Below are 17,543 nucleotides of genomic sequence, written 5' to 3'. Positions count from 1 at the left end.
CTTTTTATAATTAACTTTGGATGAGGCACTTTGTCGAATGGTTTCACAATGTCAAGGTAGGCTATATCTGTTTGGGCCTGAAGAGTTTATTGACTTGGACGAGTTGGTTGATTGGTATTTTTTTTTTTTTTGAAAGCAATGCTGTTGAGGGAAGATCAAGTTATCTTCGTCCAGGTAAGCAACCAACCTTTTGTAAACGATGTGCTCTAAATGCATAGAGCAAATGCATGTTATGGAAATCGGTCTATGATTTGCACTGTCTGTAGTGCTGCCAGTTTTGTGTATAGGTATAACTTTAGCATTTCCATGCTCATGGAAAGCAACCGCTATCAACAGGGGACTGAAATTTTTTAGTTGCATATTTAAAATTTCATTCCACAAATCTATGCAAAAACTCCTTTGGGATGCTCTCAGGACCAGGACCATGTCTACGTTAGGTAGGAGGTTTAGGATACCCCGCTGATTGATTTTAATGCCTGCAATAGGCAGTCTAGAAAGCGCATTGGCAATTTGAGGCATATAACGACATCTTTAATGAATATTGAAGCAAAAAAAAGTTGAAATAATGAATTCATATTGCAGCAGTACCGGCTGCTTCAGTCAACGGCTGTTTTGCAGATGGGTAGGCATAACATCAAAATTTATCTTGTTCCTCTTTAACTCCAAGCCCGAGGGATCTAGCTTTGTATACCAACATCACCGAAGACACGCTACACTTGTTTTGTATTATGCATTCGAGTTTCGGCTCTAGAACACATTCCTAGATTCCTTTTGTTTTGTTGCTGCTCAGTGAGAGTCTTTTTCAGAGCAAGTGTCTTTGAATAAACTGCATGTGTATTACATAAATTGATCGTATCCACGTGTAACATGCAATTATTTGCTGTAATTAAACAATAAATTTTGCAGACTTACAATAGAAGTTGTGAGTTAAAGGGCATTGTAAAACCTATCTTTACATTCTTTTATACTTCATTTCAAGTTGTGGCTGATGTGCCGAATGAATATCTTTTTACTGGGGCTTGCACATTTTATGCATTTCAGTCTTTATCTACAATCATATACCTTTTTAAAACCTTGTAGAACTTGAGAAGGACCTTCTGTTGGGCTAGTTGGTCTAACATTGTAAATTCCAAAAACGGCGCAATAAAATACACGTACACATAAAGAAAACACAAAAGACGTGGACACGCGCTACTACGGTAGTAGCACTTGTCCGCATCTTCCTTATGTGTATTTTTTGCGCTGTTTTTGGAATTTACATTGCAGTACTTGAGCATGAAATTTTTAATAGATCCCAAGACTTGCATTACCATCAGTCACTTTACTGACATCTACTCAAAGAAGTACGAAAGGCAGGATGTCTAACACGGAAACTCAGCAGAGAAATTCAAAACCACTTTACGAGGCACCCAGAGAAGTTTCAGGTCATAAACTTAATGACATACATGCACCATTTGATGGCCTAGAACCTTACAGCAAAGTTAAATGCAGTATGTTGACAAAACAAAAGGCAAGCTTAAAAAGCAGGTTGCAGCTCGAGACTTTACTGTCCTGATAATATGGTCAGCCAGTCACTTTTGAGCAAGATCAAATTGCCTAAACGTATAATGTTTACTCCCTTAATGCATGTTTGATTCCATAAATTTTCTTCACAGCCAACAGTGTGGATTTCGTGTAAGTGTCCTCATGTGTCCTTCTGATGCATGTACAGGGATATGAATATTTCGCTTAACATGTTTGAAATAAACATTTTGCCTTTACTGCTACATTGTTCTTGCTAAACTTTTGCAGAAGGTCGCATTTTGATGTCGTTCAGTGTGACACATGGCAATTCACTGCCTGATTCACTGCCGTTTATGGGCGTACAATTTGTTGCCGTGGAAGCGCAAGCATAAACTTGTTTCGCCACCTGCCGCAGCATTTCAGGGATGGCTGCCAAGTTTTCCAGATGAGCAGGCAACACGCGGCAACCCTCCCCAACTGGCTGCTTTTTGTAGCTGCCAGCAGGTGGCGAAACAAGTTCATGCTTGCGCTGTTGTGGCATCAGCTCGCATCCATATAAACGAAGGCAACGTTGCTTTTCTTTGAGAACCTTGCCGGGTTTCGTGACCGTAGGCACTAGCTGCGGCCTGGCTGTTCTCTTGCCAAATAGGCCAACCAATCGCAGAGGAGCATGCGCGTTGCTGGGTTTCTTGCACCATTACCAGATGGTGTTCGCCTTCGCAGCAGCAGCAGCCGTGCGGCGGATAGAAAAAAAACACTACGAAGCTTGCCTTCGTGCACCCGTGGCAGAATATCGCATTAGCCACTCTACAATGCCTCAATATAACGCCTTCCACGTCACTTTGTGCAGACATTCAATAAACACAAACTCGTGTTTCAACATCTAATTTATGCACTCGCACAAAGCTTCGCTGTATGATTCCAACTCGTTGGATCAGCTGCATTTTTTCCCTTAAAAACCTGACAATTAACTGTGTCATGTTTCACACTGAACGACGTAGACTCCAAAATGCTATCTTTCTGCAAGATTTGAGCAATAACAGTGCTGCAGTAAGCGCAAAATCTTTTTTCAAACGCATGTCCCTGTAAATAATGTAGACATGTGCGCACTTCCGCACTTATAGCCTTGACCTGCACTCATACCGTAGTCGCTGGCCTTACCATTATCGAGAAATAATACGGTGAACACGGTCATAAGAAAATGCAAATCGATGGAGGTGCGAAGATGTTTTTTTTTTATGTAAATCACCACGTTTGGGGTCACTTGATAATTCTGCTCTGGCAAACTAATATTAGTTTTTGTGTTTTATTTTTAAGTTTATTTGCTGTTTCTTTTTTCTATGTGGTCATGCCGTTTTGAACACTTTCAACAGACTAAAGTCACTACGGTGGATTACAGCGACCCAACACAAAGGGCAAGCTTAGCAAGGTCACCATCACTATCATCATGGTCTGGAGCATGTCTGGAGCACAGTGAACTAGAAGGCTTTCTAGTGGTGCGAGCGGCTTCCTGGGAGCGGGCCTTTCAGCGTGGAATGATGCAGCGGCACTGCATAATACTGAATGACCCCGGGGTTTCTTACGAGAAACTCGCTAGCCAATACTTCGGAAGGAAACAAAAAAACGTCTGTATACACGCAATAAATGAAGAAATGTTGGCATGTCCCATGTATCAGTACGAAGCTAGGAACAAAAACGGGGCGCGTTGGTCTAGAGAGTTCACTGTACTTCAGCTAGTTGTTCAGCTGTTCATAAGGAAAGCACATCCTCATGGATGCGCTTGTTAATGGGAAGTGTCTGAAGTATATTTAAAACAGCTTGGCTGGTTACTTCACTGCTATACGTAAATGGAGCTGTTACAGTAACCGGCACCACTATCTGCTTGTGAGCACGCTCGGAGGCACGTCACATATGAATGGGTGGTCATTGCCGTGTACCCATCAGACATTCTATCATATTTCCTTACACCCATTCTTTTTCTCACATTTTCTGTTTTCTGTGCAAAATGACTGAATATGTGCACACTGTACCATCCCTTTATTTCAGCAGTTCCGTGCACGCAACTGGCTGGGCTGGCATGTAAAACACCATTTGATAAAAAAAATCTTAGCATCGCTTTAAATTTACATGTCCACATGTTAAACACTGCAGCTCACTTCCATGTATACTGAATAGGCAGCGATTACATGATCAGTCTTTCTCTGCCAGCTTTTACCCGCTGCCCAGATATGACAACTTGTTGCACACGCGACAAGAAACAGTTGCTTTGAATGCATAATGACGTTTGCCAATACACCACTCGAATGTTTTGGGAGCTCTCTACCTTGGGTTCAAAATACAACACTTCACTGCACACATCTTGTTTCTTATTTCTCCCAGCTTGCGGTCATCAGATGTGGGAACAAAAGCACGTTATTTATTCACATTACTCAAAAAGAGTTTCTTATTTGCACATTAATTCAAATTCAAAAATTAACACAGTGCATTAGAATAGGCACAAGAATGGCTGCATACATTTATGACACTGCAGCCATTAATAATCGACTTAACTTCAGTTGCTGTCGTGCACTTCGTTTCTGATCACGAGACTTATTCAGACTTTTGATGTAGAAATGTATTCGTGTGATGACATAAAAACCGATCAACTTCACGGTTAATACCTAGCAATGTTCACCACAACTAACACCACCAATGCTGCTCTTGTTGATGATTGCCAACACATCCCGATGTAGCTAACTCTTGCTAAAGCAGTCAGTGAAAATGTCTTCGAGTTCACCGATAAACACGAAAAGCTTCAGTGAAGGGCAGAGAAGACCAGCGAAGTCGCACGATCTCGTGAAAACGGCAGCATTTAAGCACTTTCCATCTGAAGCAGGCAGCACAAGCTGGCTCATGCATGCACTACTCAAGACAGTACGGTGAATAATGTATGGGTGGCCCAGTACAGTCAGAGAGCTGCTATCAAGCGAACCTTGGTCGCCTTCAAGATCGCCCTCATCAAGCAACAAGTCAATCACGTGCTGCTGCTTGTCCGAACTAGCAGTCTGGTCTTCAACTGTCAAAAGCGAGCTTACAACTTCCTCTTGAACGTTTGATCCAATGACACTCTTGGCAAGATTGTAATAGCTAAGGCTATTAATAGCAATTAATGCCGCTTTGCGTACCCAGAGTTTTTCATGTTAAATATGCAGGCAGGTTGGGCAAAATCGTCGGACCTGCATTAGGGGCAAGCGTTGGCGTTCCCCTTGGCATTCTAACTTCAACGCCATTGATGGTATGCACGCAGTCTCTTGCAATAAAATGCTGTTCAAGGTGCAATTCGCGCACAGCGTAATCATGTGGCTTGTCAAGCCAATGGAGGTTACGCTCTCAAAGAAGTCGTCGTTCTACGTCTTTCGTGGCTTTAGAAAGCGGTAACTTACAACTATGTTGCTCGCGCGCATATCCAGTTGTGCAACCTGAAACATTGTTTATCAGTACGAAGCTACGAAACAATGGTTTAGACACTGCTTCTTTAGCCGTTCCACGAGCACACAACGCGGAAAAAGTCACGCCAGCCAAGCCGCAGAGCAAACTAAATTTGTATCGGTGTTCTGTGATGCAAGTATTGGCGGCGAGGAGTTACGGAGTCGCCATCTATCGGAAGCGCCTCGCTGGCGTAGTATGAGGGATCACGTGGCACGCTCCTCATAGGATTTGCTGTCAGCGGTCACTGAAAACACCACGCGCGAGCTCTCCCGGACATTTTTGTAAGTACTTTCGAAACGAGAGAAGTTTCTTAGTGTCTAAATAATAATCTTGGGCAAACTGAAAGCACACAATCGTTTACAGACGCTATCTCTACCGAATACGTACAGTGAACGCCACTGCGCGCGGTTGCCGCGATGGAGTCTCCCGAACCGGCTTCTTGCGTGAAAGGTGGGTAAACGCCGAGAGCAAACTATGTGAAATATGTTCTTATAGTGTTTGTATAACTAAATGGAGCGTAATAGAACGAAGCCTCAATGCATCGCGATCACGCAGATTCGCAGCGACCGACTGCGCGTCTGCATGCTTGTCCGCGCACTGTTTCGATTTCTCCGCGCGCGCGTTTTCTCACCGTGCCATGAGCTTTAGGCCGCAGAATATGAGCATTTGACAGTATACAAGCAACCATTGTTGCGTGGGCGCTATCAGAGCTGTTCAAAAATAATTTCATTGTAGAGACTTCGACGCCTGTGATGTACCATCGCGATGATTCAATCTTTCTTCTAAATTCTTTGACCTTTCAATATTATTTCTCGAATTGCGTCGCACTGCACGTTTATCGGTGTCCTCAGCGTGCAATTTCCCGCTGCTCCTTTTTTGTAATCCAGTGCATTAACTCATAACACAAACATGACCATATGCCATGCTTTTTTTAAATGTGCTTCTTACCGCTACCTTTCCACTCCACTGAACTTGCCAGTATCTATAGCATCGACAAGTTCATAGACCAAACCGTCATGATATATTAGTCGGGCAGCGGACTCGGGCGAGCGTCTCAGTGCGCGTTTTCAGAACATCGCAGACCGGGCGCCGTAGCAGAAATCTTCCTCGCGTCTGTGCTGGCTGCATACCCGAGTTGTAGCCGATGATTGTTTGCCGGTTTTATGATTCGCGAGCCAAGCTTCACGCAGCTTCTTGTCCTGCGGCTACGTGTGAATAAGGCTGACACCGGCCTCCGTTACGTGCGTCCGGCCCTGCGGCACCGAGCAGTAGCCGACCATGTTGCGCGCCTTCAAAGGCAACCACTACCTATTGTAGTGCTTTGAAGCGTTGTGAAGGAGACACTCGAAGCGGGAAAATTTCGCCTCTGAATGAGGACCGCAGCGTACGAGGGAATTTAAACTCGCTTTCAGCTCGCTTCGGCGCGCCCGAAGCAGCCGACGCGGCCGCTATGTCCACGTGATCCCTCCTAGCACGTCACGCCGACAGTGGCGCCAGCTTTTCCAGTAGTGGAGCTCGAGGCCAATAGTAACTCTATGGTGATGCAACTGGGAATGGATGGATGGATATTATGAGCGTCCCCTTTGGAACGGGGCGGTGGCTTGCGCCACCAAGCTCTTGCTATATACTATACTGCCTAATATCCTACCTTGGTTAAAACAATGAAAAAAAAAAAACACTATGAACTACCACGCCCAAATTTTTTTATCCCCTATTGCGAATTGTGCTTTTGTACGTCTCCGTCTTTTGTCGATGCACAAATGCTATGACAAGCCTTGGACAAGCGGGGACAGGGGCAAGCAAGCGGAGCCCGCTTCGGTCGCGCCACCAGCGCCGCTATGAAACTCTATAAGTCTGTATAGGCGTTCTGTGACTCTATGGGCTGGAGTAGTCCGGAGTAAACAATCATGTCGTGCGGTTTGGGTGGGCTGGTCTTGTTTCTGGGGTTTATTTTACGCTTAGGGCTTATTTATACACCTCTGGCGCGCCCAGTGTCCGACAGAGTCGAAGTATCAACGCCTATGAACTCGTGGAGGCGTGGTAAGAATAGATTGTACCTCAGCGTGTACACTTTCGCGTTACCGGCGTTTCTCATTTGTGTGTCGCATGTCATGTCAGATTTTTGCTTCCGATGGGAAGGCACGTGCGACTTTCAACAACGTAGCAATATTATGGTACCGATGTATATATAGCTTGTCGAATTAATGTTCGTGCACTAGTTATAGAATGTGTCTGGAACAAATTTTCGCTGCATATGAAACCATGTTCAACTAGGCGAACATGTTTAGAAGCAAAAAGTGTAACATGCTTAAGTGACGCCTATACCTAGTTTCACATTTCATTTCTAAGGCAATGCTTGACCAAACTTAAACAAGGTTTGACGCGGTACTTCAGCTCGCGATGTAACAGTGCAATGGGAAGCTTGGTAACGGCCTTCGGAGGTCGGTGTGCGACTCCGTGTGTGAGAAACTTTTCAAAAAAATTTACGGTTTTTCATTTTTCCATTGCAATGTAGTCACTGAAGGACTCTACCTCCATCGCATGCAACTGTCGCCCTATGATGGAGATATTTTCCATGAGGTAAGTTCATTCACGTTGTGAACCTGCAAATACCGACAACCCCCGCTACCCTTTGTGAAACTAATGCGTTGGCCTTACATTTGCAGCCTCCTTTGAGCTTACTGGTGTATGACTACGTCACGAAGGCTATCGATGAGCAATGGATACCGCTTTTGTTTATTGTAAGTTGCGTGTTTTCTTGTTCTCTGTGTTGGCGCGAGTACACAACCACAGTGCAGCAAAAAAGTTTCGGATTGCGCATGAGCTTTTGTAACATTTGTAACAAACGCTTGTAAACAAAAGACCATGCCACTGTGGTGCTATGCTATTGCGGAATAGTTTTTCCCATTCTTACTATTTCATTTTCTCTTGCACTGTCAGTTTTCAAAAGAGTTAAAGGGCCCCTGCAAAAATTTTTAAAGATACCAATTTTGCACTACTTCTATTCCCATTACATGGGGAAATTGCAAAACCAACAATGGAAATTGATACACTCGCATATACACAATTTTGGCAGCTTCCAATCTCGCATTTCACTCTCCCAGTAATGTTTCTCAGTGCAGGAAATCGCAGCATCACTTTCCAGATGGGTAACGGAAGTTAGTGTGCCATGGTTGCTAAATCTGATCAGCATGCAAAATATCTGGCGCCAACAGCCTGCTTTCAAGCATGAGCAAGTGTCACTGAAAAGCTGTTGTGTTGGAGTGAGACCTTGGGCTTGCCTTTTTCTCCCGTGTACATGAGTGTCAGCAGTGACCATGCAATGTTGGTGGTGTAAAAATAGTTGGAAACATCATTGTGACAATTTTCGGCATTCAAACAGTGTACCTGGAGGTGATTGAGTAGAGAGTGCACACTACAGGAAAAATTGCTCTGCTCTTGAGCTCTTCAGATGTCCCAAGTGAAAGTGCTAACTGGAACTGGTCTAGGTGCAGCACACCTGTTTCTGCTTGCCCAATGAATGACCTAGTAAGAGAAACTTCAGGCTGTTTGCCCCGAGGTAGTCGTGATATAAGTAGAAATGATAGCTCACTCTGTGTGACCTTTAGTAAAATTTGTTTTGTTGTTTTTTTACTGCACATCCTAATGAAGGTGGCTGGAAAATATAACCATGTTCTTTTATTCATGATACCACACAAGATAAGCTGCACAATATATTCTTATCCAACCTTGATAGCCTATATGACTACTCACACTTGCTTCCCATGCACAGAATTGCCACAGTGGGGCAGTTGTACACAAGTAGTTTTCTTAGGCACATTGTTTTAGAGCCCATTTGAATGAGTGTTGCTGCACTTAAGGTGCGCCCTTGGGGACTTGATGATGAGCAGTCTGTGTGGATGAGATCACAGCAGTTCGTGAAGCCCCGTGTTTGCTGTGTTTTCAGCCACCCCTACCCATTCTACAAAGAATTGGTGGGTGATGTCATTCAGATGAGCAATCTGATTGCTCTTCGATGTGACATCATTGGGACTGCCTGAAGCATGTCGCTCTGTTAAGCTTACCTAAATAACATATGTATGTATGTTATTTAGGTACCTATAAAAAAACAAAAGTGCAATAATTGTAGACGTTTCTTCAAAACATTGGAGTACTTCCACATGAGAATGTATATTGTCTGCTACAGCTTTTGTCTGTGTGCATGTAATTGTGTGCGTATGCGAGAAGAGTGGAATAAAGAGTTTCTTCCAAAGAGCTGGGCTTTGTGCAAGCTTCATGAGGCTGCACGCAGTAAGGTGGTTGGTGACAAAGGTTAACCATAGCGTCGCGTAGTAGTGACGGTGAACAATGCAGTGGCAAATCTGTGAATGACGAAACTAACTTTTATTGGGCAAACTTGGGCTTGTAAAAGCAGGTTACACTCAAAGCACAGTGATAGCGGCGAACACGGGTGACAATCATCGAAATCTGATCTGCGGAACAAGCGCATCGGCTTTTATACATGAGCCATTGAAGGTTCCAGAATAATAGCTGGTGCCCGCGTGTCTTCCAGAAAGTTCTACACAATTCGCGTCGCGCATACAAGCAATCAGATTACACAAGGTTTAGTGACAAGAGACAATGGATAGACCCTCGATAACATTCAAGGAACTTTCGATATGTGCAGGCACATCCGGCGCTGAGCGATAACATTTCTTAGACGGTGAAACGCGGTCACCCAATAAAGATAAACAAGTACACATGTCACTAGTATAGTAGTGATGGCAGCCGATGGGATATGAGGAGTTCTTGCCTGAAAGGGCCCCTCACCAGGTTTGGCCATTGTAAACGGACAAGTGCAGTGTATGCATCATTTGCTGACCATCATGTCTGCAAATTATTGCAGGACTGTGCGCCATGAAAACAGCTGAAATTTCAAACCCAACGCTGCATTCCCTCCCTCTAGAGGAAGCTGCACCTCCAGCCAGAGATTCAAGGTCACACACACAAATACGATGACGTAAAGCACACTAATCGCTACTTCACTCACCGTGACATGCGACTTCAGTTAATCATCCAGTATGGAAGGTGCAACACCGTCACTGTAGATGCGCTGCGCAGCATAAAAGTAAGAAAAGAAGAAAAAGTTGCAGTTTCACCCCAATGGCGAAGCATTGATAGCGATAAAGTATTACCCGAGTCATGAAACGGCCACCTCAGTTTCATATGGAGCCAGTGCCCACCACAAGAGGCGTAACTGTGCACGAGAGCGCATGTGAATGTCAGGGTTGTGTGTGGGGCAGCCTCGGTATTCTAGCTTTCTAAACTTCTGCAACCATCGCTTTACTTTCATGTAACTACTTTTAATGTTCCGTATGCATCAATAACTGCCTGAGCATGTCTTCTGCCAGGAAATGAGTGCCCGGGAGAAAAAATAGCCGATCAAAACATGCAGCTTGCTGCGGTCTGTCAAAAAAGTATGTATATTCTTGGATATTACATGCCAAAACCACAATATGACTATGAGGCACTCTGTAATGGAGGACTTTGGATAAACTTTGCCCACCTGGGGTCCTTTAACGTGCACCTAAATATAAACAAACGAGTGTTTATGCATGTTGCCCCCATCGAAATGTAGCCGCCATGGCCGGGTGGTCTCAGTCCCGATTTCTTTCTTAGAGCCGTCTGTCGGAATGCATCGATATGTTCCGCTTTTTAATGTTTGGCTGAAATTAAGCACTGCACATTCATAACAAAGTGCCAGTGGTGCCACTTGTAAACAGAGACAAACATCCGGACTTTTGCACCCCCACTCTCCCGTGAATAAGTGCGAACTCTTGGTTGCACATAGCGCCTGGTTGTTCGCTGAGCAAAGCTGTTCACTTTCTGTTAAACTGTGAGCAGTATTTTATCAGGAGATCAAAACAATGAAATCATTATTACAAGGGCTGCTTCCGTAATAATGACTTCATTTAGTGACAAAGAAAACGAAACAGCTGCTCCATGTGCTTCATATTTCTTGGCAAAGCAATGCTTTTTCTGAACGAGATTTAAGTAGGATTAAGATGCAAGACAAACCTCACAACTAACTGTCATCGGTGGAAATTTTAATAAAGGATTAAGGCGAATGTGAAGTGTTCGGACCTGTACAGTTGAAACTGCAGTGTAATTAGGCAATTGTCTTAGCAAGCAGTCATTTAGAAGTGTCAGGAAGTCCTGCACTTATTCACGTTGCTTGTGGTTTTGACGCAGAAATGACGAGACTAGGTATTTTGTTTCTTAATGCACAATTATCTGCAAGAGATTAAAATAGTCTAATTACTGGTCCTGATGTCTTTGTCATGGTCGAAAAAAAAAAAAATACAGTTCTATAATTAACTAAAAAAATAAAACATGTTGGCGCAAGAACATCATACAAGCGCAATCGTTTATTTATTATGTAAAATAAGTGACATACAGAGAACAAAAAAAGGCGTCCGGATACGAATGTTCCACCAGTCACTGTGCAAGAAGTTTATGAAAAGCATGACACTGATGTCAGAAGTACAGTTAAACCTTGATATAACAAAGTCTGTAAAATTGGCAACTTGCTTCGTTATATCGAAATTTCGTTCTATTGAAATTCAACCTTTTATGCAAATAAGTACAGTTGCCGATCGATTTTTCTTGCACGGAAAAAGGCCGCAGAATTTTTTGAATTATCGGGCAATGAAAAAGCAAATTTGAATGAGGAAACAATTCATTTTGATATATTTGGGAGTCGACGACAAATGATATAGTTTCATGCCATGTATGTAGACGATAGCTTCTAGGTGGTATAAATGAACTCTTTCCGTACCGCACCCATTGAGCATCATTAGCCCGCTAACGATGCTTTGAAACATGGCTTTCGAGACCTCCCGCACCGCTCATGGACACACTGCATTATCGGTCGTGAAGGAGAACTATATTTTTGTTTTCTAAGCAGTTCGATTTTTTTCCCGCCAGGTGGTAATTTATAAACGCGCTCCAAAGTTTCGGGATCATCAAAGTAGAAAGCAAAAATGGTTGCCTCCTGGAACGGCGCGTGTGCGCTTTGAAAGATAGCGGATCTCGTGATTTCACTGCGGCTGCGGCTGATGTTATTGATGGATCGAGCATCAGTGAGTCTGAGCATGCTTACTTTCGTCGAACTTTGACTCTGAGAGCGACAACTATGCAGACAAGCCCGGAACATCGGCGGCCGCAGCCTGGCATGCCCAGCTGTAGTGCTTGCAGTTAAATATTTGTAGCGGAATACCTGTTCACTAAAAATTTTTGATTTTTTAGGAGATGGTGCCTATTAGATGGCAATACATTTTGTATATATCATAATGTTTGTTGCTTATTTTTCTTAGTAGATACAAGCATGTCTTTACAAACTTTGTTCAATTTTATCCCACAATCTTGATTCTAGCAATTTATCTTTTTTATGACATCAGTCTCATTAATAAAACTAACATGCGTGAAAAGTGCATTCATTGTGCTTTTGTTTATGTATTACATAAAATATTGAGCGCAGTAGTTCCTTCAGAAAAAGAAATCAGGCCTAGCCTACAAAAAACACCTATTTTCCCCATGGTAGGGGAAGAGTTAAGCGAAGCCATCCACGCTTCCACATGCACTCCGCCACCACGGCTGGTAGCGTCGCCCGCACTAGGACAACGCTATTGGGAAGAGTGCCGGGGGTGCTGAGCAAATGCTTCGTCTGCCTCTCTCTCCAACGGGTCACCAAAACTCTGAGATTACGGCAACCTCCAATACTAAATGTGCGGCAAGACAGCTTACATGGTGCCATGCCACCTCGGCGGCACGTCCACTGTTTGCACATGCGGCAGATTACCTCTAAAGCAGGATGTGGGGCTGCGCAAGCGCTGAACCACGCTTACAGCCATGCACAGCCACAGCCAAGAGGGGCACCAACTTGCCCCCCACTCTGCCCTCTTATGTGTACTTGATCGCACTACCGCAAGCTGGCTCCTGTCCCCGTCTTTCCCCTTGGACATGCGGGACGGGAAGGTGGCACTTGTGCAGCCACCATCTTTCTTGCCTCACCCTCGCACACTTTCACTTGCACCTAAAGCACACAGTGCGGGGGAGGGGACGATAGGATCTTATTACACTTGGACTTCAAATCAAAATTTTTTTCATCTCTCAAGAGAAAAGGGGGTGGCGAGAAAAAGCTGTATTGCTGCAGCTTGGCTAAGCCCGGTCTCCTATGGTACAATTCGACAGTGTGCAGCAGTAGTATAGGTACATAACAACATAAGTTTAGGCACTTTACAGGAAATGTGAAGAAAAAAAGAAATGATAACATGGATGTACAGGCAGTAATTTTTCTTTTCTTGTGCAGAAGAAAAAAAATATGAAGAAAAGAGAGGTACATACAAAATAATTTCAGAAAATAAGCTGTGACAATGCAGCTAAAAAGAAAATGAAGACAAAATTGAATACATCAGACGCATCAAACTCGATATACATAGACGACATACGCATATGTGCATACATACGTATATAGATGCACTAATACTAATGTGTAAGTATACCAATATACATACTAATATGGATACAATTATCAAATACAAGTACAGGAATCGTGCAGTGGGATTTTGCGAAAGGAAATAAGTGAAGAAAGAATGAGGAGACATAGTATCCGGGTTTAATATACTTGTAGTCAGGGTGTTTAGTAGATCAGCTATGTGGTAGGATACAGATTGCTGTCCATAATTAGTACGACAAAAGCTTGTTAAAGAAATGTCGACATGACTCGTGCTATAAGGAATTTCGCGACGATTCAGGTTAAACAAATTTACGTAATCAACATCTCCCGTTCTCAACGTTGTTCTGTACGTGCGTGCTAGACGAAATAAATTCAACCGGCATTATTTTGTATTCGTAAAAATATTTAGACATGTGTTCTTTGGAGGAAAGATTAGCTACAGCACGGATTGCTCGTTTTTGACATAATTTTAGTTTAGCGATGTTTTGTTTTGATGTTAGTTGCCCAGACTAGGTGACAATAATTTAGTGTAGAAAGAAAAAGTGAGTTTTATACAGTTCATTTCACAGTGGTAGGCAAGACATGTCGGTGTTAGGTAACAGTTCCGTTATTCTGTTTAGCTTTCCGCAAAGAGATTCTACATGTTGATTCCAAAGCAGATTTTCTGAAAATATAACTCCTAATGTTTTAACGTCGTTTAAAATTTTAATTTCCTCACTTTTTAAATACAACCTGTCTTCAGGATCTAGGGCGTTATGCTTTGGGTGAAACATGATCGCTTGCATTTTTTAGCATTAATTCTTAAATAGTTTCTATCACACCAGTTTGCAATATCCTGGAGCACAATGTTTGCATAATTGACGAGAGTGTCCGGATTTGTGCCCCTGAAAAGAATGGTTGTATCGTGTGCATAGCTATCTATTTTATATTTTCAGTGGTCGAAAAAAGATCAGTCATGTAAACAATGAAAAGAAGTGGCCCGAGAATGCTCCCTTGTGGCATACCATGTGGGATAGGTTTTATTTTTGAGTTTGAATGATTATGGCAAACGTACTGAGACCAATGTTGCAGATACGAAGTCAAAAGCTCGTTTGCGTGACCACGTTCTCCGTGTTGTTCAAGCTTAGCTAAAAGTGTAATATGATTAACAGTATTGAATGCTTTCGTGAAATCTAAGTATATACCTAAGACCAGTTCTTTTGCATCGAACGCTGTAGCTATAAATTCTTTTTGTGTTAGTAAAGCCAATTCCGTTGATTTGCCTTTGAGAAAACCATACTGTGATGTCGAGATGAGCAAGTGTTTGTCTAAGAAACCATACAATTGCTTGTGTAGGATTTTTCCTAAGCCCTTCAAAAAGACAGGCAAAATGGAAATTGGCCTAAAATTATTTGGGTCGTTTTTATTTCCACCTTTGTGGATTGCTACCACTTTTGCAATCTGCATCTCCTTTGGAAAGCAGCTCTTTTCTAAGCATAAGTTGTAGGTTTCAACTAAAATGGGCGCAATTATGTCTATAACGAATTTGGTTGGTCTAACTTGCACATCATTTACATCACGTGATTTGGAATTTTTTAGGCTGTAAAACAAATTTTTAACTGCATTCTCACTTGTGAGAAAAAACACCATACTACCAGAAAATTGTGCTGTTTTATGAATTGAGGATATGCTTGTTCTGTTGCAACTTGTAGGCTCTCCAACAGCTATGAAATGATCATTCAAAACATTTGAAAGATCTGCGCGGACAACACGGTTGTTCACAAGCATGCTGTTAACTTCAGAAACATTGGTCTGTTATATGAGACTGTTTAGTCGCTTCCAGAACAGAGCAGAGTCGGTCACCACATTGTTATAATTGTGGGGATGCGCAACTCTCACGCCTCCCCCGATATGTTTTTCCTGCATAACGCTTCCCCTGATATGTTGTTTTCCCGCACGGCTCGCGTGGCCTGGCGCCCGCGCCGGTCGGAGTGGTACAAGCGCAGTGCGAGAGATGGCGCGAGTGTTGCGCTGCTAACGCCGCCTCACGGCAGGGTTACTTGGGGGCGCAGGGGGGAACAGGCTGCCTCTTTGGGACGGGACAGCAAGCAGTACGGACGTGCCGTGCCGCGCGTGCGCCGACCCATGCTTCTGCGAGACCGTCTCGCGTGGCCGCCTTGGAATGCGCCACCATTCGCGTGACAGTACGCGTGAACGACCAGGCGTTGGGATCCAGCATGGGGCGAACATATTCGCTCGCTATCCGGTCGCGGTGAGTCGTACTTCTAGATTTGTTGTGTGCCCATCGGCATGTTTTGTGGATAGCAACTCGGCTAGCAGGCATTGATCTATGAAAGGTGCAATAAATGCCCTTGTGATTGTTTGCACTACTGTGTTGTCGGTCCTTTGACCCAAGAGCACGGAGGAGAATCCCACATAATAGGCTTGGTAATACTCTTTTTTCGCAGCATTTAGTTTAGCGTTGAGCTTATTTCTAAACCCCTTGAAGACCTTAAGTTTGTCAATGTCTTTAGTTTTCACAAATTCCCAGTACATGCGGTTTTTCAAATTTATCTGCTTGTAAAGGGAAGTGTTTATCCAAGGTTTTTGAGAGTTCTTACATTTTCTGATTACGATATCTGGAAAATGTTTTATATATAGCTTTAAAATCCACAATGAACGCTTCGTACATGCTATCTGCGTTGGTACACGATAGAACGTGACTCCAATCATGAATATGAACTTCCATTCGAAAGGCATGAAGGGAACGATCTGTAATATCCTGCGTATGCACAGGACTGCTGCGTTTACGTCTTTTTTCATTTCCATCAGAAATAAAAGAAAAGAGAGGAAAATGGTCGCTAATATCGCACATAAGTGTTCCACTTGACACAACTTCACAGTCTGCATTTGTGAAACATATCGAGTAGACTCGATGTTCTATCAGTGATGCGGGTTGGTTCATTTATAAGATTTTTAAATCCACTATATGTGAGAATTGACTGAAAATCGCTACTAATGCTGGAAACAGCAAATCCATGTTCACGTCACCGCTGAGAAATAGTACATATTTGTTTTGGGACACCAATTTTAACATTTAATAAAAAAAATCTAGAAAAACTTTACACCGAGCGTTAGGAGGCCAATAGACCACTGATATAATCCTGGAACCGTTTTGCACAGTTAATATTTCAAAATTATCATTTGAGTCAGAATTCCTCTAGAACTTGCACGTCGTGATTGCAACTAACCAACAGCAACACGCCACTGCACCGGCGTTGTGGACGGTTTAGCACGAAGGTTTGATAACCAGTGCGCGTAAATGGAATGTTTTGTCGTGAGGTACCAAGTTTCCGAGACCATTATGGCGTCAAAGTGAACACCAGTAGAATCATTGAGCAAATCTATATCATCATGCTTATTTTCCAATGATCACACATTAAGATGAAGAAAGGCTAGGGAGTTCTTGTTTCGCAGTGTTTTTTGGTTTTTCGGCGCCACAGCCATCTTGGCGCAACAAGAAAATAAGATATAAGCTTGGGATTGAAAGAGATTGCTCTGAAAGGCTTATCACGGCTCTTCAGCATTGTTTGTCATGAGCTGTACAGCATCGAGGCTGATGAGCCGAAGCACAGGGTAGCCATCTTTTCGACGTGCGAAGACTTTCCCTTCTTTGGTCTATACGTGCTTCCAGCCCACCTGCCTCTTTTTTGCTTTTGCAGCGCCAAGTATCTGCTTGCTTTTTCGAGTGAGATGCTTGTTAATGTGCATGGCACTCGCTTTTCCTTGCCCCAGCACAGCAGTCGGGATCCGCATTTTTTTTTGCTTTCGTAAGGACTACATTACGCTTTTCTTGCCTCACAAACCGCACGACAATGTTTTTTTCATTTCCCTTTGTGGTTGGTACTTTATGACAAACATCAATGTCACTTTCGGTCACAGGGTCACCGATAAACTCAGCCAACTTCGCGACGGCTTCAAATGGCTCATAGTCTGCAGGGACGCCCTTAATTTCAATGTTGTTTGTTCGAGAATAGCGTTCGAAGTCTTCGATTCAGTTCCAGAGCTTGGTTGCTAGTCTTTAGTGACTTGATTT

General features: G+C 43.2%; 1 protein-coding gene across 1 annotated transcript in view; it reads left to right on the top strand.

Moving 5' to 3' along the window:
- Nucleotides 1-6,815: 6,815 nt before the first annotated feature.
- PIG-U (phosphatidylinositol glycan anchor biosynthesis class U) overlaps nt 6,816-17,543 on the top strand; it is a 62,387-nt gene continuing 51,659 nt past the window's right edge. Inside the window, exons 1-3 of the mRNA XM_065439600.2 lie at nt 6,816-7,011; nt 7,487-7,551; nt 7,638-7,712. Coding sequence (XP_065295672.1) covers nt 6,879-7,011; nt 7,487-7,551; nt 7,638-7,712 — 273 coding nt within the window. The 5' untranslated portion in view covers nt 6,816-6,878. The remainder of the gene's footprint in view (nt 7,012-7,486; nt 7,552-7,637; nt 7,713-17,543) is intronic.

Source organism: Dermacentor albipictus, chromosome 1, assembly GCF_038994185.2.
Source record: "Dermacentor albipictus isolate Rhodes 1998 colony chromosome 1, USDA_Dalb.pri_finalv2, whole genome shotgun sequence".
Lineage (NCBI taxonomy): Eukaryota > Metazoa > Arthropoda > Arachnida > Ixodida > Ixodidae > Dermacentor > Dermacentor albipictus.
This window is presented reverse-complemented; position numbering and strand designations above follow the sequence as displayed.